Source organism: Dendrobates tinctorius, unplaced genomic scaffold, assembly GCF_039654945.1.
Source record: "Dendrobates tinctorius isolate UK_male_01 unplaced genomic scaffold, ASM3965494v1 ptg000081l, whole genome shotgun sequence".
In the NCBI taxonomy this organism is placed as follows: Eukaryota; Metazoa; Chordata; class Amphibia; order Anura; family Dendrobatidae; genus Dendrobates; species Dendrobates tinctorius.
In genome coordinates, this window is record NW_027361749.1 from 13,015,187 (window position 1) to 13,041,123 (window position 25,937).

Genomic DNA, 25,937 nt, shown 5'->3' on the forward strand with positions numbered 1-25,937 from the left:
TATATATATATATACATACAGTGGGGAAAAAAAGTATTTAGTCAGTCAGCAATAGTGCAAGTTCCACCACTTAAAAAGATGAGAGGCGTCTGTAATTTACATCATAGGTAGACCTCAACTATGGGAGACAAACTGAGAAAAAAAAATCCAGAAAATCACATTGTCTGTTTTTTTTTTCATTTTATTTGCATATTATGGTGGAAAATAAGTATTTGGTCAGAAACAAGCAATCAAGATTTCTGGCTCTCACAGACCTGTAACTTCTTCTTTAAGAGTCTCCTCTTTCCTCCACTCATTACCTGTAGTAATGGCACCTGTTTAAACTTGTTATCAGTATAAAAAGACACCTGTGCACACCCTCAAACAGTCTGACTCCAAACTCCACTATGGTGAAGACCAAAGAGCTGTCAAAGGACACCAGAAACAAAATTGTAGCCCTGCACCAGGCTGGGAAGACTGAATCTGCAATAGCCAACCAGCTTGGAGTGAAGAAATCAACTGTGGGAGCAATAATTAGAAAATGGAAGACATACAAGACCACTGATAATCTCCCTCGATCTGGTGCTCCACGCAAAATCCCACCCCGTGGGGTCAGAATGATCACAAGAACGGTGAGCAAAAATCCCAGAACCACGCGGGGGGACCTAGTGAATGAACTGCAGAGAGCTGGGACCAATGTAACAAGGCCTACCATAAGTAACACACTACGCCACCATGGACTCAGATCCTGCAGTGCCAGACGTGTCCCACTGCTTAAGCCTGTACATGTCCGGGCCCGTCTGAAGTTTGCTAGAGAGCATTTGGATGATCCAGAGGAGTTTTGGGAGAATGTCCTATGGTCTGATGAAACCAAACTGGAACTGTTTGGTAGAAACACAACTTATCGTGTTTGGAGGAAAAAGAATACTGAGTTGCATCCATCAAACACCATACCTACTGTAAAGCATGGTGGTGGAAACATCATGCTTTGGGGCTGTTTCTCTGCAAAGGGGCCAGGATGACTGATCCAGGTACATGAAAGAATGAATGGGGCCATGTATCGTGAGATTTTGAGTGCAAACCTCCTTCCATCAGCAAGGGCATTGAAGATGAAACGTGGCTGGGTCTTTCAACATGACAATGATCCAAAGCACACCGCCAGGGCAATGAAGGAGTGGCTTCGTAAGAAGCATTTCAAGGTCCTGGAGTGGCCTAGCCAGTCTCCAGATCTCAACCCTATAGAAAACCTTTGGAGGGAGTTGAAAGTCCGTGTTGCCAAGCGAAAAGCCAAAAACATCACTGCTGTAGAGGAGATCTGCATGGAGGAATGGGCCAACATACCAACAACAGTGTGTGGCAACCTTGTGAAGACTTACAGAAAACGTTTGACCTCTGTCATTGCCAACAAAGGATATATCACAAAGTATTGAGATGACATTTTGTTTCTGACCAAATACTTATTTTCCACCATAATATGCAAATAAAATGAAAAAAACAGACAATGTGATTTTCTGGATTTTTTTTTCTGTTTGTCTCCCATAGTTGAGGTCTACCTATGATGTAAATTACAGACGCCTCTCATCTTTTTAAGTGGTGGAACTTGCACTATTGCTGACTGACTAAATACTTTTTTTCCCCACTGTATATATGTTCTGAAATTTTCTTTCCATTTTTCTAGTGGTATACCCTCTTCCCACCCATCCACCCACTGGTGGCTACTCTTCGGGTGTTTATCAATGACCTATTGGCGATTAAGTGGCGATATATTGTTCTTGCACTTGATTGTTAACTGAGGTAGTTTTGTTTGAAAATGTAGATATGCAGACTTGTCTATACATGGGAAATATATTTTAGTAGATACATTTTTATATGCTGTAGTTTTACCAGCACAACTCCTACACAGTTTTGGTTGTCAATAAGGAAGTTTACTCAGACTTTCCATAAACAGTAATTATTGTATTGCTCAATAATTCATGCTTTCCCCATGCAAACAGGAGAACTCCATGAAAGGTGTGGGGAGAGAAAAAAAATGGAACACATTTAATTGGTTTTCTTTAGTGTTATTTAGCAAAGGTTATTATGCAGAGTCTTCACAGACTAGAGTGTGCAATTTGGTCGAGCCTTCAAATTAACCCCTTCACTACCAAGGGTGGTTTGCACGTTAACTACCTGGCCAATTTTTACAATTCTGACCACTGTCCCTTTATGAGGTAATAACTCTGGAACGCTTCCATGGATCTCGGTGATTCTGACATTGTTTTCTCGTGACATATTGTACTTCATGTTAGTGGTAAAATTTCATTCAAATAACTTGTGTTTATTTGTGAAAAAACAGAAATTTGGCAAAATTTTGAAAATTTCGCAATTTTCCAACTTTGAATTTTTGTGCTCTTAAATCACAGCGATACGGCACACAAAAAACTTAATAAGTAACATTTCCCACATATTTACTTTACATCAGCACAATTTTGGAACCAAATTTTTTTTTTGTTAGGAAGTTATAAGGGTTAAAATTTGACCAGCGATTTCTCATTTTTGCAACACCATTTTATTTTTACGGTCCACATCACATTTGAAGCCACTTTGAGGGGTCTATATGATTTGAAAATACCCAAAAGTGACACCATTCTAAAAACTGCACCCCTTAAGGTGCTCAAAACCACATTCAAGAAGTTTATTAACCCTTCAGGTGCTTCACAGGAATTTTTTGAATATTTAAAAAAAAAAATGAACATTTAACTTTTTTTCACAAAAAAAATACTTCAAGTTAAAAAAAATTTATTTTACCAAGGGTAACAGGAGAAAGTGGACAGCAAAAGATATTGTGCAATTTGTACTGAGTATGCTGATACCTGATATGTGGGGGGAACCACTGTTTCGGTGCATGGCAGAGCTCAGAAGGGAAGGAGCGCCGTTTGACTTTTTCAATGCAAAATTGGCTGGAATTCAGATCGGACGCCATGTCACGTTTGGAGAGCCCCTGATGTGCCTAAACAGTGGAAACCCCCCACAAGTGACCCCATTTTGGAAACTAGACCCCCCAAGGAACTTATCTAGATATGTGGTGAGAACTTTGAACCCACAAGGGCTTCACAGAAGCTTATAACGTACAGCCGTACAATTAAAAAATCATATTTTTTCCACAAAAATGATCTTTTCACCCTAAATTCTTATTTTTCCAAGGGTAACAAGACCCTAAAAGTTATTGTGCAATTTGTCCTGAGTACGCTGATACCCCACATGTGGGTGTAAATGACTATTTGGGCGCATGGCAGAGCTTGGAAGGGAAGCAGGGCCGTTTGACGTTTTTGGCTGGAATTGAGATCGGACACCATGTTGCGTTTGGAAAGCCCCTGATGTACCAAAACAGCGGAAACCCCCCACAAATGACACCATTTTGGAAACTAGATCCCCCAAGGAACTTATCTAGATGTGTGGTGAGCACTTTGAACCCCCCAGTGCTTCACAGAAGTTTATAATGCGGGCGTGAAATTAAAAAAAATCATATATTTTCCACAAACATGATCATTTAGTCCCCAATTTTTTATTTTCCCAAGGGTACCAGGAGAAATTGGACCCCAAAAGTTGTTGTCCAATTTGTCCTGAGTACGCTGATACCCCATATGTGGGAGAAAACTGCTGTATGGGCACACGTCGGGGCTCGGAATTGAAGTAGTGATGTTTTGGAATGCAGACTTTGATGGAATGGTCTGCGGGTGTCATGTTGCCTTTGGAGAGCCCCTGATGTACCTAAACAGTGGAAACCCCCCACAAATGACACCATTTTGGAAACTAGACCCCCTAACGAACTCATCTAGATGTGTGGTGGGCACTTTGAACCCCCAAGGGCTTCACAGAAGTTTATAATGCCCGGGCGTGAAAATAAAAAAATCATTTTTTTCCACAAACATGATCATTTAGTCCCCAATTTTTTTATTTCCCCAAGGGTACCAGGAGAAATTGGACCCCAAAAATTGTTGTCCAATTTGTCCTGAGTACGCTGATACCTCATATGTGGGAGAAAACTACTGTATGGGCACACGTCGGGGCTCGGAAGGGAAGGAGTGACGTTTTGGAATGCAGACTTTGATGGAATGGTCTGCGGGTGTCATGTGCGTTTGGAGAGCCTCTGATGTGCCTAAACTATTCAAACTCCCCACAAGTGACCACATTTTGGAAACTAGACCAGAAACTCTTAAGCCCCCGTTACACATAACGATGTCCCTGCGATCCCACCAACGATCCGACATGATGGGATCGCTGGGACATCGTTAGGCTGATCGCTGGTGAGCTGTCACATAGACAGCCCCAGCGATCAGGACCAGCGACGCTGGTTTCTAATGTAAACGTGGGGTATCCAGGAGCCGCGCAACTCCTTGATACCCACTGTTTACCTTGGAAACCAGCGTGTACGCCGGTTTCCAAGGTAAACAGCGGGTATCCAGGAGCCGCGGCTCCTGGATACCCGACGTTTACATTAGAAACCAGCGTAGGTGATCGCTGGTCTCTCGCTGCTACACGCAGCGATGCACGCTGGCCAGCGGGAGACCAGCGATCTCAAAACGGCCCTTGCTGATTCTGCATGATCAGCGATAACCGGCAGGGGGGCCGGTCGCTGATCCCCGTCACACACAGCGATTTTGCTGGCGAGATCACTGATGTGTCACAAAATCAGCGATCTTGCTAGCGAGATCCCTGTGTGTGACGGGGCCTTTAGTTTATCACGGTGGTGTTGGAACTAGAGGCACTGTGGTAGATCGGCTCACTCAGCTACACACAGAGGTAAAAACGGAACACTGTCTCTTCTCTGACGTACTATCCCGTCCAAGTGACCTGGTACTTAATTCCCATGGACGGGTTAGTACGTCATAGTGATCAGCGGCCGGGTGTCAGCTGATAATCACAGCTGACACCCGGAACTATGTGCCAGGGGCGGTCTCGGACCGCCCCCGTCACATTAACTCCCGGAACACTGTGATCAAACATGATCGCAGTGAACCGGGGGCATAGGAAAGAATCACTCAGGGAGGGGGCTCCCTGCGTGCTTCCCTGAGCCCCTCGGAACAGTGCGATGTGATTGCGCTGTTCCGAGGGCCTGCTCCCTGCAGGCTCCCTGGATCCAAGATGGCCGCGGGGGCCTTCGAGGTCCTGCAGGGAGGCGGCCTTCTCAGTGCCTGCTGAGAACAGGCACTGAGAAAGCCTCTGCAGTGCCTGTCAGATCGCTGATCTGACACAGTGCACTGCATTGTGTCAGATCAGCGAACTGACACTTTACAGTGATATCTTCCCCCGGGACAATATAATAAAGTAAGAAAAAAAAATCGTATGTAAAAATAATTAAAAAAAAAAAAATCCTAAATAAATAAAGAAAAATAATCCCTAATAATTTTTTTTTTGTAAATAAAAAAAATTAAAAATACACATTTAGTATTGCCGCATCCGTAACGACCCGCCCTATAAAATTGTCCCACTAGTTAACCCCTTTAGTGAACCCCTTGAAAAAAGGCAAAAAACAATGCTTTATCATCATACAGCCGAACAAAAAGTGCAAAAATATGCGATTAAAAAGACATATATAAATAAACATGGTATCGCTGAAAACTTAATCTTGTCCCGCAAAAAATGAGCCGCCATACAGCGTCATCAGCAAAAAATAAAAAAGTTATAGCTATCAAAACGTGATGATGCCCATACTGTTTTTACAATATAAAGCATCTTTTAGCGTGTGACAGCTGCCAAACATAAAAACCCGCCATAAATAGTAAATCAAACCCCCCTTTATCACCCCCTTAGGCCGGTTTCACATTAGCGCTTTTTCAGCGCACGCACGGCCGGGGGTAGCTCCGCCCCCGAGCCGGCTCTCTGCCCGGCGTGCCCGCCCCTTGCTTGTAGCGCCGCCTACTAGCGGACAGCGGCGCCTGCGATCGGCGCACCCTATCTTTAGCATAGGGTGCGCAGATCGTGCGCAGGCCGTGCGCTAGTTGCGCTTTGACCTGCGCTGCGCACTTTTGACGGTGCGCCGTGCGCGCCAAAATCAAACTTTTCGGATTTTGGCGCGCACGGCGCACCGTCAAAAGTGCGCAGCGCAGGTCAAAGCGCAACTAGCGCACGGCCTGCGCACGATCTGCGCACCCTATGCTAAAGATAGGGTGCGCCGATCGCAGGCGCCGCTGTCCGCTAGTAGGCGGCGCTACAAGCAAGGGGCGGGCACGCCGGGCAGAGAGCCGGCTCGGGGGCGGAGCTACCCCCGGCCGTGCGTGCGCTGAAAAAGCGCTAATGTGAAACCGGCCTTAGTTAGGGAAAAATAATAAAATTTAAAAAAGTATTTATTTCCATTTTCCTGTTAGGATTAGGGCTAGGGTTAGAATTGGGGTTAGGGTTGGGGCTACAGTTAGGGTTAAAGCTGGGACTAAAGTTAGGGTTGGGGTTGGGATTAGGGATAGGGGTTTGTTAGGTTTAGGTTTGTGTCATGCCGGCGCCGCCTGTCAGGCCGGTGACGGCGCTCCAAGTCATGCCGGCGCCGGCTGTCAGGTCGGTACCGGCACGCACTGTCATGCCGGGCCCCGCTCCCCCTGTCTGTGCTCCCAGGATCTCCCGTCTCACCGCTCCTGCCGCTGGGCGGCGTCCTCAGCCTTCCGTCCAGCAGCCCGGGGTATCCAGCATGCTAATCCTCCTCCCTGTCTTGCTCCTGTCCTGGGCACGTGCCTTAGGCCGCGGGCACGCGCTCCTCTCTCTCCTTCACCATCCCTGTGGAGCGATCTCCAATCAAGCTCCAGCACAGGGTATATCAGGCGGCTCCTCCCTCATGGAGGCGCCTGATTATCGTGTGCATCCTGTACGGTACTCTGGCCCCGTCATGACGCTCTCTGACTTCTGTCATCCTGACTCTGGTCGCTCCTGACTCCGGTCGCTCCTGACTCCGGTCGCTCCTTACTCTGGTCACTCCTGTCTCCGGTCGCCCTGACTCCGGTTGGCCCTGATCCCTGCTGGTGTGACCTCCAGCTTAGTTCCCTGCACCTCCACATCCGTATTCCTTTCAGCCTGTCTTAGCCTCCGCCTTGCTAGCCTCATTTCCCCAGGCCCAGTTAGGCAATCTCGTTCACACGGAGCCGTCCCTCTTGGTATCAGCTGTTGCGGTATTCAACTCCCTCTGGCCTGCTCCTAACGGTCCCTGTATAGGGGTCGGCACCACCTGGTCAGCTCGCCCCTGGGAGCTTTGGTGCCGTGACCCAGAGGGTCTACTCTCGACACTCATCACAGTATAATCAGGCCATGGACCCCGCTTGTGCCTCGGCCGCGACCCAAAAACAATTACTCTTTTTGCGGGAAAACCAAACCCGGATTATGGCCTTTATGAAATCCATGGACACCCGGTTGTTCACCATGCAAACCTCTGATCCCGGGAGTGCCCCCCTGCTGGCGGGACTCCAGCAGGAGCTCATGCAGCAGCGTGATACTCAGTCCCATATCCTTAGTTATGTGGCTTCTGTTGATGATCGTTTACTTTCCCTTCAGTCCTCTGCCGGGGCCTCTGCCCCATCTCGTGACTCAGTCCCTCACCCACCGCCACATTCGGGTAAGCCTCCTAGGTATAACAGGGATCCTAAATTGTGTCGGGGGTTCCTCAACCAATGCCGCTTACATTTCGAGCTTTTGCCCCATCAGTACCCGTCTGATCGCGCCAAGGTGGCATTTATCGTGTCCCATCTCGAGGGGGAGGCCTTGGCGTGGGTGAATCCCCTATGGGAGCGGGATGACCCAGTTGTGTCCAGCATACAAAACTTCATGGACACTTTCCGCCTGGTTTTTGATGAACCAGGGTGCTTAGCTTCCACCACTGAGTCCCTTTTTAACCTCCATCAGGGAACTGATACAGTGGGACAGTATGCCATTTAATTCAGAACACTATCCTTGGAGCTGGGATGGAATAATGAGGCTTTGATAGGGGCCTTTTGGAGGGGTCTTTCGAGTAAAATCAAAGACCAGCTTGCTGGTAGGGACAACCCCCACTGCATTAGAGGCCTTATATCCCTGGCCACACGTATTGACCTACGGTTCCAGGAGCGCTCTCGCGAGTTGGTCAGGGAGAGAGGACCCTCTAGGTTTAATCCGGATTTTAGTCCACGTCCCACCAAGCCTCCCAGTAGTGCTGCCCCGGAGCCCATGCAGGTGGACCACGTGAAGTTGTCTGAGCTGCGGCGCAGGGAGAGACTTGTGCAAGGGTTATGCCTCTATTGTGGTGGAGCCAATCACTTTCTATGTTCCTGTCCGGAGAGACCGGGAAACTCCTCCACCTAGGCCAGGTAAGAGAGTCCTCCCTAGGTAACTCTGTTTCCTCTCTACCCCTTACTGTCTCAGCATTAATTATCCTAGGTCGGGAGCGTAGATCTGTGGAGGCGTATGTGGACTCGGGTGCGGCTGGCAACTTCATTCGGTTTGAAGAAGTTGACAAGTTCCGGATTCCAGTTGTCACCCATGAAGAACCGCATATGATCTCCTCTGTGGATGGCAAACCGTTACCTGCGTCCATTACCACGGTTACTCTTGAGTTGAAGATGCAGATCGGAACCCTGCACCGGAAGAAAATTGCTTTTTATGTTTTGCCCAATCTGTCCCACACCCTGCTCCTGGGTTTGCCCTGGCTCAGGCTGCATGAGCCAGTCCTGGATTGGCGCTCGGGGGAAGTCCTTCGCTGGGGTCACTCTTGCCACGAACGCTGTCTGCTGCCAGTCATCCGCTCTAGTCTGCACCAAGCACCCGTGGGTCTACCAGGGCTTCCCAAGACCTATCATTGCGGATGTCTTTGACAAGGAGGCTGAGACCCTTCCTCCTCATCGGGCCTACGACTGCCGCATCGAGCTGGTTCCTGGAGCCACCCCTCCCAGGGGGAGAACCTATCTGCTGTCCCCGGCAGAAACTTCAGCCATGTCGGAGTACATCCGGGAGAACTTGGCCAAGGGCTTAATCCGGAAATCATCTTCCCCAGCAGGCGCGGGGTTTTTCTTTGTTCGGAAGAAGGATGGATCCCTTCGACCTTGCATCGACTACTGAGGCCTAAACAACATCACGGTCAAGAACAGGTATCCTCTACTACCCTTTCCCGAGCTTTTTGACCACCTGCGTGGGGCCTGGATCTTCGCTAAGATGGATCTCCGGGGGCCTACAATTTGGTCCGAATACGTGCCGGAGACGAGTGGAAGACCGCCTTCAACACGCGAGATGGCCATTATGAATATTTGGTTATGCCCTTTGGACTTTGTAATGCCCCGGCAGTCTTCCAAGAATTTGTTAATGAAGTCTTCAGTGATCTTCTCTACTCATGTCTCGTGGTATACCTAGATGACATTCTCATCTTTTCACCCAACCTGCCTTCCCACAGAAGGAGTGTACGTCTAGTCTTGCAACGCCTATGAGAGAATCGACTCTATGCCAAAATAGAGAAATGCCTGTTTGAGCAGACCTCTTTACACTTCCTGGGGTATATCATCACAGATTCTGGGCTGCGGATGGATCCAGAGAAATTGTCCGCTGTGCTCAAATGGCCGCGTCCTGTCGGGGTGAAAGCCATCCAGCGATTCTTGGCCTTCGCAAATTATTATAGGCAATTCATCCCTTGCTTCTCCTCTGTAACCAAACCTATTGCTGCCCTTACCCGGAAGGGAGCAAGACCCAACATCTGGCCATCGGAAGCTGAGGACGCCTTTCTCGCCCTGAAGCAGGCCTTCGCCACAGCTCCAGTTTTGCATCGACCAGTGGTCAGCAGGCCCTTCGTCCTGGAGGTGGACGCCTCCTCCACGGGGGTTGGGGCGATCCTCTCCCAGAGGATGCCCACCGGACGCTTGGCTCCTTTTGGGTTCTTCTCCAAGTCGTTCTCCCCGCAGAATGCAATTACACGATTGGAGATCGAGAACTGCTAGCCATCAAGATGGCGTTGGAGGAGTGACGCTATGTCTTGGAAGGGATTGTCCATCCCTTTTTGATATTTACTGACCACAAAAACTTAGCCTACCTCCAGTCGGCTCAACGACTTAACTCCAGACAAGCCAGGTGGTCATTGTTCTTCTCTCGCTTTAACTTCAAGCTCCATTTCTGACCTGGTGACAAAAATACTAAGGCTGATGCGCTGTCCTGGTCCTTGCAGTCTTATGTCATCGATCCTGCCAAAGTTATCACGGTAGCCCCCGTGAGTCTTCACCCTGTCCCGTCGGGCAAGACCATTGTCCCCCAAGAAAACAGGGTAGAAGTGCTGCGCCGGGGTCACTCCTCCAAGATTGCAGGACATATTGGCACCAAGAGGACTCTCGCTCTTCTTTCCCTCCGTCAAGATGTGTTGGACTTTGTAGCCTCCTGTCCGACTTGCGCAAGAAATAAGGTTCCCAGAAGGTTGCCCTCCGGCCTCCTACATCCGTTGCCTGTCCCCGAAACTCCGTGGCAACATATCGCCATGGATTTTGTTACTGATCTTCGCTCCTCCGAATGCACAACTATTTTGGTGGTAGTAGATAGATTTTCCAAGATGGCTCATTTTGTTCCATTGCGTGGCTTACCCACGGCCCCTGAATTGGCCAAGATCTTAATTCATCAAATTTTCAGACTGCATGGACTCCCTCAACGGATCGTGTCTGATCGCGGGGTACAGTTTACCTCCCGCTTCTGGAGAGCGCTCTGTAAACTCTTGGGCATATCTCTGGATTTCTCTTCGGCATATCACCCACAGACCAACGGGCAAGTCGAACGAGTCAACCAAGTTTTGACCTCCTACCTACGCAACTTTGCTAACGCACATCAAGATAATTGGGTAGATCTCCTTCCCTGGGCAGAGTTCGCCCATAATAACCATTCTAATGAATCTACCACCCGATCCCTGTTTTTTGTGGTCTATGGTCAGAACCCAGGTGTACCTCTTCCTATATCTTCATCCTCTGGCGTTCCTGCTGCCGATGCACTCTCCCAAGAATTTGCCCAAATTTGGAGGAAGACAAAGGAGGCTCTCGTACAGGCCGCACTCCGGATGAAGAGACATGCCGACAAGAGGCGAAGGGATCTTCCACCATACCGTCCTGGAGACAAAGTCTGGCTGTCGACCAAACATATCCGCTTGAAAATCCCTTCCTACAAGCTGGGTCCCCCGTGCATTGGTCCTTTTGAGATTCTGGGATGCATTAACAACGTGGCCTATAAATTGAGGCTGCCTGCTTCACTCCGGGTCCCTAACGCCTTCCATTTCTCGCTCCTGAAACCAGTCATCCTCAACCAGTTTTGCCCTGCTCCCCCCGGTGCTCCTCAGCCAGTAGGGGCAGATGACGTCTTTGAAGTAAAAGATATTTTGGCCATGAAAAAGGTTAGGGGAAAGACCTTCTTCCTCATCGATTGGAAGGGGTTCGGTCCTAAGGAGAGGTCTTGGGAACCTCGAGAGAATGATGCTCCACGCATCATAGACAGGTTCTTGGCCAGTCTCCTGGAGGGGGAGACGTAAAGGGGGGGTACTGTCAGGCCGGTGCCGGCGCTCCCTGTCATGGCGGCGCCGGCTGTCAGGTCGGTACCGGCACGCACTGTCAGGCTGGGCCCTGCTCCCCCTGCTGCTGCTCCCAGGATCGACTCCCTTCTTCCTGCTCACCGTACATGCCGCCGCGCTGCGTCCTCAGCCTTCCGTCCAGCAGCCCGGGGGATCTAGCATGCTAATCCTCCTCCCTGTCTTGCTCCTGTCCTGGGCATGCGCCTTAGGCCGCGGGCGTGCGCTTCTCTCTCCCCTTAACTCCATCTGCACTATCCCGGTGGAGTGATCTCCAATCAAGCTCCAGCACAGGGTATATCAGGCGGCTCCTCCCTCATGGAGGCGCCTGATTATCGTGTGCATCCTGTACGTTACTCTGGCCCCGTCCTGACGCTTTCTGACTTCTGTCATCCTGACTCTGGTCGCTCCTGACTCTGGTCGCTCCTGACTCTGGTCGCTCCTGACTCTGGTCGCTCCGACTCTGGTCGCTCCGACCCTGGTCGCTCCTGACTCCGGTCGCTCCTGACTCCGGTCGCTCCGACTCTGGTCGCTCCGACTCTAGTCGCTCCGACCCTGGTCGCTCCTGACTCTGGTCGCTCCTGACTCTGGTCGCTCTGACTCTGGTCGCTCTGACTCTGGTCGCTCCTGACTCTGGTCGCTCCTGACTCTGGTCGCTCCTGACTCTGGTCGCTCCTGACTCTGGTCAATCCTGAGTCTGGTCGCCCTGCCTCCGGTTGCCCCTGATCCCTGCTTGGTGTGACCTCCAGCTTAGTTCCCTGCACCTCCACATCCGTATTCCTTTCTGCCTGCCTTGCTAGCCTCATTTCCCCAGGCCCGGTTAGGCAATCTCGTTCACACGGAGCCATCCCTCTTGGTATCAGCTGTCACGGTATTCGACTCCCTCTGGCCTGCTCCTAACGGTCTCTGTATAGGGGTCGGCACCACCTGGTCAGCTCGCCCCTGTGAGCTTCGGTGCCATGACCCAGAGGGTCCACTCTCGCCACTCATCACAGTTTGTGGTTAGGGTAATGGCTAGGGTTGGGATTAGGGTTAGGGGTGTGTTGGGATTGGAATTAGAATTGGGGGGTTTCCACTATTTAGGCACATCAGGGTCTCTTCAAACACAACATGGCGTCTGATCTCAATTCCAGCCAATACTGCGTTGAATAATAATAATAATAATAATTTTTATTTATATAGCGCCAACATATTCCGCAGCACTTTACAATTAAGCGGGGACATGTACAGACAATAAATTCAATACAAGTTAAGACAATTCAAACAATGACATTAGGAGTGAGGTCCCTGCTCGCAAGCTTACAATCTACAAGGAAATGGGGGGACACAGTAGGTGAGAAATGCTTGTTAATTCAGGTCTGGCAATTATAATAGGGATTTTCATATAAAGCTGCATGATCCGGTCATCAGCCCGTGTGTTTAAGTGCAATAGACAAGTATCAAGTGCAGTTATCATGTGCATGAAGGGTGTGGAGACAGATGAATAGTAGGGTGCAGATTCAGAATAATATTTGGAAGGAGGGAACAGGGCAAAGTTAGCTTGCTGAGTAGTTGATGTGATAGGCTTCTTTGAAGAGATGGGTTTTCAAAGCGCGCTTGAATAGGTCAGGGCTAGGTATCAGTCTGATCGTCTGGGGAAGTGCATTCCAGAGAGCTGGAGCAGCACGAGAGAAGTCTTGGAGACGGAGGTGCGAGGTTCGGATTACGGGGGATGTTAGTCTTAGGTCATTTGTAGAACGGAGGGCACGTGTAGGGCGATAGACAGAGATGAGAGAGGAGATATAAGGCGGTGCAGAACAGTGGAGAGCTTTGTGGGTGAGAGAGATGAGTTTATACTGGACCCTGTAGCGAATAGGTAGCCAGTGTAATGACTGGCACAAGATGGAGGCATCGGTGAAGCGGCTGGACAGAAATATGACCCTGGCTGCCGCATTCAAGATGGATTGGAGAGGAGAAAGTTTGGTAAGAGGGAGACCGATCAGAAGAGAGTTGCAGTAGTCCAGACGAGAATGAATAAGAGCGACAGTAAGAGTCTTAGCAGTTTCAAAGGTGAGAAAAGGTCGGATTCTGGAGATGTTTTTAAGATGCAGGTGACAAGAGCGACTGAGTGATCGGATGTACGGAGTAAAGGAAAGTTCAGTGTCGAATATGACCTTAAGACAGCGGGCATGCTGCTTGGGAGTTATGGTTGAACCCTCCAGGGTTATTTCGATGTTAGGTAGAGTGAGGTTAGTAGAGGGGAGAAACACAAGAAGTTCAGTTTTAGAGAGATTTAGTTTCAGATAGAGGGAGGACATGATGCTAGAGACAGCAGACAGACAATCCTTGGTATTTTGAATTAGGGTAGGGGTGATGTCAGGGGAAGAAGTGTATAATTGGGTGTCATCAGCATAGAGATGATACTGGAACCCAAATCTGCTGATTGTTTGTCCAATAGGGGCAGTGTATAAAGAGAAGAGGAGGGGGCCTAGGACTGAGCCCTGAAAAAGTCAAATGGTGCTCTTTCCCTTCCAAGCTCAGCCAATCGCTCAAACAGTGGTTTACCCCACATATGGGGTGTCAGCCTACTCAGGACAAATTGCACAACAACTTTTATTGTCCAATTTCTCCAGTTACCCTTGGGAAAATAAAAAATTGGGGGTAAAAATATCATTTTTGTGGAAAAAAACGTTTTTATTTTTATGGCTCTACGTTATAAACTTCTGTGAAGCACTTCAGGGTTCAAAGTGCTCACCACACATCTAGATAAGTTCCTTTGGGGGTCTAGTTTCCAAAATGGGGTCACTTGTGGGGGGTTTCCACTGTTTAGGCACATCAGGGGCTCTCCAAACGCAACATGACATGCGCATACATCCATCAAAGTCTGCATTCCAAAACGTCACTACTTCCCTTTCGAGCCCCGGCGTGTGCCCATACAGTAGTTTTCTCCCACATATGGGGTATCAGCATACTCATGATAAATTGGACAACAACATTTGGGGTCCATTTTCTCCTGTTTCCTTGGGAAAATAGAAAAATTGGGGACTAAAAGATCACATTTGTGGAAAAAATATGATTTTTTTATTTTCACGCCCAGCCTATATAAACTTCTGTGAAGCACTTGGGGGTTCAAAGTGCTCACCACACATCTAGATAATTTCCTTTGGGGGGTCCAGTTTCCAAAATGGTGTCATTTGTGGGGGGGTTTCCACTGTTTGGGCACATCAGGGGCTCTCCAAATGAGATATGGTGTCAAGCCAATTCTGCGTTGAAAAAGTTAAACGGCGCTCATTCCCTTTCTAGCTCTGCCATGCACCCAAACAGTGGTTTACCCCCACATATGGGATATCAGCGTACTCAGGAAAAATTGCACAATAACTTTTGGGGTTCTGTTTCCCTTGGAAAAATAAAAATTGGGGGTGAAAAGATTATTTTTGTGGAAAAAATGATTTTTTTAATTGTACAGCTGTACGTTATGTACGTTATACGTCATCTGTGAAGCTCTTGGGGGCTCAAAGTTCTCACCACTATCTAGATAAGTTCCTTGGGGGGTCTAGTTTCCAAAATGGGGTCACTTATGGGGGTGTTTCCACTGTTTAGGCACGTCAGGGGCTGTCCAAGTGTGACATGGCATCCAATCTCAATTCCAGCCAATTTTGCGTTGAAAAAGTCAAACAGCGCTCCTTCCCTTCTGAGCTCTGCCATGCGCCGAAACAGTGGTCCCCCCGCCACTTATCAGCGTACTCAGGACAAATTGCACAATAACTTTTATGGTCCAATTTCTCCTGTTACCCTTGGTAAAATAAAAAAAATTGTACCTGAAGTAATTTTTTTGTGAAAAAAAGTTAAATGTTCATTTTTTTTAAACAATCAAAAAATTCCTGTGAAGCACCTGAAGGTTTAATAAACTTCTTGAATGTGGTTTTGAGTACCGTTTTTAGAATGGTGTCACTTTTGGGTATTTTCTATCATATAGACCCCTCAAAGTGACTTCAAATGTGATGTGGTCCCTAAAAAAATGGTGTTGTAAAAATGAGAAATCGCTTTCTTTGTCTCTCGGCATTTCACCTAGAATTTCATTTTCTACCGTGAATACCATGGAGAAGAAGGTGTTTAATATATTAGCTTTTTCCTCATCATCTACAACCATACTTTCCTCACAATTTTTTAATGGGCCTACACTTTCACTTTTGATTCTTTACTATTGATATAGTTGAAGAACAGCTTGGGATTAGCTTTACTCTCCTTAGCAATGTGCTTCTCTGTTTCCTTTTTGGCAGCTTTAATTATTTTTTTAGATAAAGAATTTTTGTCCTTAGGCTATGTGCACACGTTGCAGATTCTGCTGCGTTTCCGCAGCGGTTTTGGCCCTGCGGAAATGCAGCAGTTCCGCTGACATGGTACAGTACAATGAAACCCTATGGGGTTTCAAAAACGCTGTGCTCACGGTGCGCTTTTTTCAGCGTGGTTTTGCTGCGGTTTACAAACAGCAGCATGTCAGTTTGTTTGTGCGGTTTCCGCAGCGGTTTCACACCTTTAGTAGAGGTGTGAAACCGCAGGGCAAAATCGCAGACCAAACCGCAGGAAAACCGCAGGTCACTTTACCTGCGGTTTTACCTGCGTTTCCGCGCGGAAAAACCCGCAGCGGAATCCGCAACGTGTGCACATAGCCTTATAGTTTTTTAGAGCTTCAACAGTGCCATCCTGCTTTAGTAGTTTAAATGCTTTCTTTTTACGGTTAATTGCCCCTCTTACTTTTTTGTTTAGCCACATTGGGTTTTTCCTATTGACGGGAGCGATTCCTCATATATATATATATATATATATATATATATATATATATATATATATATATATATACAGTAGGGAAAAAAGTATTTAGTCAGTCAGCAATAGTGCAAGTTCCACCACTTAAAAAGATGAGAGGCGTCTGTAATTTACATCATAGGTAGACCTCAACTATGGGAGACAAACTGAGAAAAAAAAATCCAGAAAATCACATTGTCTGTTTTTTTTTCATTTTATTTGCATATTATGGTGGAAAATAAGTATTTGGTCAGAAACAAGCAATCAAGATTTCTGGCTCTCACAGACCTGTAACTTCTTCTTTAAGAGTCTCCTCTTTCCTCCACTCATTACCTGTAGTAATGGCACCTGTTTAAACTTGTTATCAGTATAAAAAGACACCTGTGCACACCCTCAAACAGTCTGACTCCAAAATCCACTATGGTGAAGACCAAAGAGCTGTCAAAGGACACCAGAAACAAAATTGTAGCCCTGCACCAGGCTGGGAAGACTGAATCTGCAATAGCCAACCAGCTTGGAGTGAAGAAATCAACTGTGGGAGCAATAATTAGAAAATGGAAGACATACAAGACCACTGATAATCTCCCTCAATCTGGTGCTCCACGCAAAATCCCACCCAGTGGGGTCAGAATGATCACAAGAACGGTGAGCAAAAATCCCAGAACCACGCGGGGGGACCTAGTGAATGAACTGCAGAGAGCTGGGACCAATGTAACAAGGCCTACCATAAGTAACACACTACGCCACCATGGACTCAGATCCTGCAGTGCCAGACGTGTCCCACTGCTTAAGCCTGTACATGTCCGGGCCCGTCTGAAGTTTGCTAGAGAGCATTTGGATGATCCAGAGGAGTTTTGGGAGAATGTCCTATGGTCTGATGAAACCAAACTGGAACTGTTTGGTAGAAACACAACTTGTCGTGTTTGGAGGAAAAAGAATACTGAGTTGCATCCATCAAACACCATACCTACTGTAAAGCATGGTAGTGGAAACATCATGCTTTGGGGCTGTTTCTCTGCAAAGGGGTCAGGACGACTGATCCGGGTACATGAAAGAATGAATGGGGCCATGTATCGTGAGATTTTGAGTGCAAACCTCCTTCCATCAGCAAGGGCATTGAAGATGAAACGTGGCTGGGTCTTTCAACATGACAATGATCCAAAGCACACCGCCAGGGCAACGAAGGAGTGGCTTCGTAAGAAGCATTTCAAGGTCCTGGAGTGGCCTAGCCAGTCTCCAGATCTCAACCCTATAGAAAACCTTTGGAGGGAGTTGAAAGTCCGTGTTGCCAAGCGAAAAGCCAAAAACATCACTGCTCTAGAGGAGATCTGCATGGAGGAATGGGCCAACATACCAACAACAGTGTGTGGCAACCTTGTGAAGACTTACAGAAAACGTTTGACCTCTGTCATTGCCAACAAAGGATATATCACAAAGTATTGAGATGAAATTTTGTTTCTGACCAAATACTTATTTTCCACCATAATATGCAAATAATATGGAAAAAAAACAGACAATGTGATTTTCTGGATTTTTTTTTCTCAGTTTGTCTCCCATAGTTGAGGTCCACCTATGATGTAAATTACAGACGCCTCTCATCTTTTTAAGTGGTGGAACTTGCACTATTGCTGACTGACTAAATACTTTTTTTCCCCACTGTATATATAAAATATTCATTCTATAAACTAGGGGCAGGTCAAGGAGGGATCAGTGACAGGTCAGAAGCCATACTTACAAATACCTAATCAGAGCACCACATGAAGCCCCCCCACAGGCCACCCCGAAGCACGAGGATATCATTAAACTGAAAATAAGGATTAAACAACAACCACAAGACGGATTTGATCACCAGGTATCATATTAATCAGTTTAATGGCTCCAACCTGACATTGTATCTAGGTTACTGAGCACTCTCCTGCTGACAGGTTCACTTTAATAAACATGATGCAAATCAAGAAAACCTTTTTCCCCCCACAAGCTGCACCAGCATTCTTGCATACGTAGTTGACTGACAGCACTCCTGGGATAATTATCGACATTTGAACTAGTACTGAGGATTTTCTGAACAAATTAATTAGTTATATCTCCAGCCAAAAAATGTTTTTTTTTGTTTCTGACTAGAGACTGAATATTTAGAATCCTGTGTAACCTTTCCTTTTATTGACATATCACAGCTTGTATGCAGTGGCATTTTTAGGAATTTTCTTTGTACTAGAAGTATGGACATCTTTTCTTTAGATATGATGATATTCATCTGGTTGTGCATGCTTTTGACAAGAAACATATGTAAACCATATTTATAGAACTAATTTTTTTTTTTTGTACCATACCTGTTTTGAAAAATTCATTTTGATAGTAAGGGAAATGCATCTCATTCTTTTAAACATACTTGGCATGTGGATCACGTGAAGTACAATTTGCAGATGTCCCTTGGTATGTGATCATCTTGGCAACAGCTTCTTGTTTTGTAACCTGTTGAATTAAATTAGGACTGTATAACGCAGTATTCTCTAGTTACTAGTTATTTCACTCCACATCTTGTAAAAACACTCGGACTCACATATTTTTGTACTTAAAGAATTTCTCATGCAAAGAAGAAAATATTATTGACCAAGCAGCTGTTTCCATTAATCCAGTGTAATTGAATGTACCAGACTTTAATTAACTCCCAGTTGTTTGTACAAAGTATAGGGGTTCATGTGAACATTGATGACATTCCTAGAATATCCCAAAATCCAGTGTGTTAGTGATTAATCCCCTGAAATATAAGGAGGTGAAAATGTCATGCATAGTGTCTCAGCATCTACCTTGCTTGGATCTTGAAAACTTCCAATGCACTGATCAATGTATAATTGTTGGAAACCTTGTACTTTTGAGCTCCACTAATCCTGAGATAACACAGTGTAAACTCATTGAGGTGATTGTCATCTATGTATATGCAAAAATCACATACCTATAAGAACTGAGGGCTTATCAGTAGTGCAGACATCTAGAACAGAGTTAACTAGTTCAAAATGGGAAGGTTCAGTAACATTCCCTTTCTTTTAGCACTGCAGAGTGTAAAATCTGATGATATTGCTAGTCAATCATTACAAATCTGCCCTAATAATAGTATTTATTATTTTTCATAATAACCTAATCTTTCTTTACGTTTTCCTAATCTACACCTGCAGGGTGCATTCATTTACCTTTCTGCCTATCTTTAGATCAGTTAAGTGGATCCTTATATTTGACTGTGGGATTTTCCTTTCCTACAATCTTAATTGGTAAATAAAGGCTGCAGGTGACTCTCTTGTATCATATTTGTAGCCCTTGGTCTTGGATAGGGACCCTGTACACATTGAATAAAACTCAAATGAAATGTCCAATTTTGACCCTAACAAATGATCACCGTCCGCTTCGCTGAAAAGGACAAATGGTCATCAACATTCCAAAAAAGATATCAGCAGTGGTTGCATCATCGGCAGAAAAAATCCAATATTGGCTAATGGAATCTGTGAAGTATTTTGAACCATTTACAATATTTATTTCAATATGCTAAGCTACACATGGAATAACAGCTACTCAACAGTCAGTTTTTTTGTACCAATCGCTCTCTCCTGTTTCCCCTGTACACATCAATGTTCAGGGTCTGCAGAGCGTTTATATGGTTTCATTGTGAAGATCTGAGACAGTCATGGACAGACAGTTCTGGTGGTGCCTTATCTCCCAAACATTAAAACAGGCATTTAAAGTGATACCCCTAAACCTGATCGCCCCCCCAACATCACTTCATGGAAGAGAGACGGGAGGCCCCTCATACACTCCAGATTGTTCATTGTTTCAATTTATATTGACGGGTTCAGACTACTTTGATCTAATGTGTTTTTTGGGGATCAAGTGGGGTAACGTATAAATGGACATTTGCTGCTAATCATTGTCCAGGGTAAACTGATCTAATGACGAACAAAAAATATTTTTTTACTCTTGTATAAATAGTATATGTAGGCCAACAAAAGTAAAAGTGAGGTGAAAGGAATAATCATATGATGAGTGCTTTGTTATAGAAAGTTCTACTGTTTAACTACCCATGTAAAAGGGCCACAAGCTTAGCAAGCTATTGTATACATTTGACCTATGAACTCGCCATAAATATGCACACAATGATTAGTTAAAGGGAATCTGTCCGTAGGATCAACCCTTCTAAGCTATCTATGTGGCCATGTAAGTCATAAGAAGCTGAATTTTTATACTTTGATTATATAAAAATGCTAGCTTGATTATATTTATGATACCTTGATAACTGTGATTTGATCTTTTGTTCTAATGTGTTCCACATTTATCTTAATATGTGCATGACTTGTTAAGATCTATTGGCTGGACATAGATCTCCTGAGAATTTGCCTTCAGAGCTTCTTTTAAATGAAAGAGGTTGTTACCAGTGTGAGACATGTAATGACTGAAATTCTGGTCCCCTGATCTACATGTCTCATACTGGTAATGCTTCTTTAAAAATAATCTCTGGAGGCAGAATCTCAGAGAGATCAGTGTCCAGCCCATAGATCTTAACAGCTGATTTACATATTAAGAAAAATGTGGATTACTCTAGAATAAGACATTGTAGATCTTAAGGTATCATTTTATTCAACTTTCTATGATCTGCATGTCTAGCTAGATGGCTTAGGCCTGTTTCACACATCCGTTTGTCACCATCAGTCAAGATCTGCCGATTTGAAAAAAAAAACGGATCCGCCATTTTTGTTGGCGGATCCATTTTTTTCCTCATAGGGTTTCATTATCGGCGGATCTTGACGGTTGGTGATCCGTTGGCTCCGATATTGTGCGGATCCGCCAAATTTTTGGCGTCTGCCGACAGCAGTGAACGGACCCTGCAACGTTTTTTTCTTGATCGGATCCGCATATTCACTTTCTCTGGCGATTTAACCCTATATCCCGGCACCTCTGAGTCAGTCAGTCTCTCTCTCTCTCCTGCGACCTCACAGCTGATCCCGCCGTGCCCGCGAGATCACCTCTGCTCCTGCGACCTCACAGCTGATCCCGCCGTGCCCACGAGATCACCTCTGCTCCCGCGACCTCACAGCTGATCCCGCCGTGCCCACGAGATCACCTCTGCTCCCGCGACCTCACAGCTGATCCCGCCGTGCCCACGAGCTCCCGCGCCATCCAGATGACAGGTCCCACGTCAACATGCCCGCTCCCGGAGAGCGCTACATCGCCGGTAGTATTTATTCACAGGCGCGGTTCCTTTAAATTTTCACCTTCGCCAGATCCACACATCCGCCGATCCGGTCACACACATTCCTGTCAGTCCGCCTGCGGATCCGTTTTCCGCTATTTTGGCGGATTTAGACTGACCAGGAAAACGGATGTGTGAAACAGGCCTTAGATGGATTGATCCTGCTGACAGATTCCCTTTATGCATGCATGTTTGTAAGCTAGATAGAAAATAATAAACTTTTGGCAGACATTTCTGGCAAGGCTGGAGATACCGAAATTCAACAAATAATCTAATAATAACACAAGATCTCTACATTTGTTTTCACCAGGCACCAGACAACCTTCCGGCTCCCAGCTTCTGTTATGTTCTTGCTATGCGTCATGAAAAGGGCAGTGACAATATAAAGCAAGAAGATGCTATAACCGATCGGTACCTGCCACCTGTAATCCGCAACCTTGAAGAAATCCTGCAGGTAATTCTCTAAACAAGAGATGAGATCTAGCAGTAAAGGAACTTAAATATGTGTGGGTAAATTTCCCCTAATCCACTATGAAATGCCAAAGTAGAGTAACGGCTGAATGGTGGATTTCAAAAACGTCAGGAACATTTGGGAAAGAAAATGAAGAGGGTAATGTTTTATTAGCTTAGTTATGGCACCATACTTGTGCCACCGACCTATATACAAAGGCATCTTGTGTCATGCCCGGCTGTGTTGCTGCACAGTTTAATTGCAGTGATGGGGCATTGATACATTATATAGAGCTTTATCTATATCCATCAGTCTTTCCATTTTATTTCCTCATCGTTGTTTATTTTTCTTTCTCTCCACCTTTCTTTCTAGATGGCAGCTTTGAGCCAGCGATGCAGCTTTTGGGCAACAGTGATATATGTTCAGCTTGAGGTAAAAGGTTCATGTTTTTGCTCAAGAGAGGTGGTTGTTTAGAAGACTGTGACTAATGCTTCTGCATGTGAATAATTAAGGAAACTACAGTAGTTCATCAAGGAATTGTGGACCTGCCATAATTAACACCAATAAATACAGTATGTGCAGATATGGTTCACTTAGTCTCATGGGGAGAGCTTGAATGTGCAAATCTGCTGTAGTTAAATGTCAGCAGGGGAGATCACACCATCTCTGTACCTATTTCACAAGGGATAGTCCCATACACACTGTCACAAGGTGGGGTGGTTTAACCTGTACTTATCACTCTGTCCTTCTCTCCAGAGGAGCTTACAGTCTAATTTCTCTATCTTAGACACACACTAAAGTTAATTTAATTGGAGGTTAATTATGGTAAGTGAATTTTTTCACATAAACTTTTATTAAAATGATTGCCTTAAATGTATTGTTTTAAGCGCATTTTAAGTTAAACTGATTGTAAAGCTATTGTAAACTTTATTATTGTTAAGGATTACTGTATGGGTATACAGTGGATATGAAAAGTCTACACACTTAAATTAAAATGTCAGGTGTTTGTCGTGTAAAAAAAATATACAAAGAATAATCATTTCAAAACTTTTCCCACCTTTTATGCCATCAATGACTAATGAACTGGAGTATAAGTTGGAATGCATGCAAAATAGCAGCATGTTCACACTGGCCATTAAACAGACAAAACCCAAGATGGAAATTAAATGAACATATGCTGTTTTACTTTGAGCAGGTTATATGCTCATTTTATTTCTGTCTTGGGTTTTGCCATCCATAATCTATACAATTCCATTGACCATCAGACTGAAATAGTAGTCAGTACACAGCTGTTATCATGTAAAGTGGTTCTGGTTAACTCCATGTAAAGATTAGGTGTTTTAGTTGGATTTTCCTTTTTATTTTTAGATACATTATACAGCAAAAGCTGTGGTCCATAAACAGCTTCCAACGCAGCAAAGTGATCTCATTGTTGAAATGTATCACTCAGGAGAAGGTTGCAAAAAAACTCTCAGATATTAGATATTAGAAATTAGATATACCATGAAGCACTGTAAAAACAGTCATCCAGAAGTGACATTACCTAGAACTGAATGTCCCTCAAAAATTGATGAAAAGACTTGAAGAAAAATGGTTCGGGTGGTTGCCAAGAGGCCTTCACCAAAATTAAAGGAGCTGCAGGAATTTCTAGCAAATGTTGGTTGTGTACCACATGTGATCATAATTTCCATTTTTTTTGTATGCCTGACCTGTGCAAGACGGGAAGTTTTTTCTTGCAAAGATAAACATCCAATCCTGGCAATGTTTTGCCAAAGGTTATATAATCTGATGAAAGCATTTGGGAAAAGCTTATTATGGCATGATGAGACCAAGGTTGAAAATGTTGGTAATAACTCCAAAAGGTATGCTTGTTGCAAAGCCATCACTGCACATTGCCAAAATAACATCATACCCACAGTGAGGCATGGTAGAGACAGCATTATGCTTTGAGGCTATTTTTTTTTGCAGATTGGGGATTTAGCCAAGATGGAGGGAATTATGAACCGTTCCAAATATCAATCTATATTGCAACAATACATTCAGGTCTCTGCAAATAACTGAAAATGAATTTCACATTTCAGCACAATAAAAGACCCTATGTTAGGGACAGGGTAGATACCAAGCCTTATCTCCCTCTGCGGTCTCCCATTTTTCTTCGACTGCAGTGGAGCCTGCATAGCAAAGACGTCAGTCTTCGCGTCTTGCTCAGACCCGTGCTGTGCGCTTTGTTACTGCTGGTTCTCCAGCTACTGCCATAGTAACTTGCAATAGGCAGTGACGAGCAGACGTTACTGGGGCTAAGTCCGGGAATCGCCCTACTGGTCATGCTCGTGAGGTGATGACCTCTCATTGATGGTCGGTCCTCAGCTGCTCAGGTCCTGTAACGGCTCCAGATTGGCCAGCAAGAAAGGTCCTGTCTGGACTTAAGCGCAGTCTATAAAAGAGTCTTTGGGGTGCAAGCAGCACGCTAAGATCATTTGCGGTCGTGTGTGTGTGGGTGGAGACTCTGTCGCTCTGTTGGTGTGTGTGAATGTCCAGTTTTCCTTACAGAGGCCGTTTTTTCCTTGGCTTGGCCTAGCGCCTGTCTCGGCCATGTGTGCTGTTAGCACGGGCTGTTTACAGGGCACAGTCAAACCCACGTGCTTTAACCCTTTGTTCTGGGTATAGCACACACATTTTCTCTCTCACCCATGACAGCACCACGGAGAGAGGGGGTCCGCCCTTCAAGGACAGGAACCTACAGATAAAAAGGCGGCACCTCTCCTCCGCCCCCAGTTGGGTTCCTGTCCTTGACGGGTGACCCGTGGATCCTGCAGCAGGCGGCAGGCTTACCTTTGAAGAAGAGCCAGGGCCGTCCCGTTCGTAGTCCTGGCAGCGGGGAGGCCCCTGCCACGGTGGGGTCGGTGCCTGAAGCCGCCACCGCTGTAGCCGAGGGGCTGTACAGGGTGAGCGGGCGGGAGGACCGAGCCGCCACTCTGGAAAGGAGATTGGGGATGCCGGTACACGCGGGGGCAGCGCGCGGTACAGAGGTGTACCAATATGGCGCTGCCCTGGAAATGGAATGACGACTTCTGGGTCCCCGCAGTCGGCGCATGCACTTTGCACACTCCCCGGGGCACAGCAGGGCAGGCTGGGAGAAGGAGGTGACATCAGGGCCCGGGAGATTTAAAAGAAGAACGTGGAAGCTGCTCCTTGCTGGAAGCGTCCTGTAAACATGGAGGACAGCGACCAGCGCGAGGAGCAGCCAATGCAGCAGCATAAGGAGCAGCAGCAGCACAGGCACCATCGCCGGCAAAAAGAAAAGGACGGGCGAGAGGGCCGGTCCAGTAGCCTCTCCACGCAGCGGAGCAAGTCGACTGCGAGGAGCAAGTCACCTTCTGTGGATCAGCCCGTGAGGGATCCGAATCCACCTCCTGAACCGGTACCTGCAACCGCGCATAACGGGGTAAGTGATCTACGTGAATGTCCCCCATTATAATAGACTTCTTTCCCTTATTCGGGAAAGAAGAAAGAAAAGACAAAGAACAGGGAATGCCCCACCTGTAGCAGGCCGCTACCAGCAGCTTGGGATAAAAAACTCTGCAACTCCTGCATACAGGAAGTTCTTTGTGATGAAACCCCGGATTACGCCCCGGATCTAAGAGCGGTAATCCGATCGGAGTTTCAAAGTGCCCTTTCATCCCTAAAACACAAAGAGAGGGGAAGGAAAAGGGACACAGTAGCAGCCTCTCAGTCAGAGGCCTCGACGTCAGGGGAAGTTACATCACATACTTCAGAGGCCGACTCGTCATTCTCAGATGAGGAGACAGAGGGTCGTCATTGCTTTCCCCTGGATGAGGTAGACATGTTAGTAAAAGCAGTAAGGTCTACCATGGGGGTAGCAGATCCTCTGCCAGATAGATCAGTCCAGGACATAATGTTCGGGGGAGTAGGCCAAAAGAGACGCAGAGTATTTCTGCTAAACGAGAATGTAC

The 25,937-nt window shown here is 46.1% G+C and overlaps 1 protein-coding gene across 3 annotated transcripts in view; it reads left to right on the forward strand.

The window, feature by feature from the left end:
* The window catches only part of SPIDR (scaffold protein involved in DNA repair), a 787,075-nt gene that overhangs the window by 697,899 nt on the left and 63,239 nt on the right, over positions 1-25,937 (forward strand). For all 3 annotated transcript variants that reach the window (XM_073583752.1, XM_073583754.1, XM_073583753.1), the window contains 2 exons: positions 21,823-21,966; positions 22,336-22,395. In XM_073583752.1, coding sequence (XP_073439853.1) covers positions 21,823-21,966; positions 22,336-22,395 — 204 coding nt within the window. The remainder of the gene's footprint in view (positions 1-21,822; positions 21,967-22,335; positions 22,396-25,937) is intronic.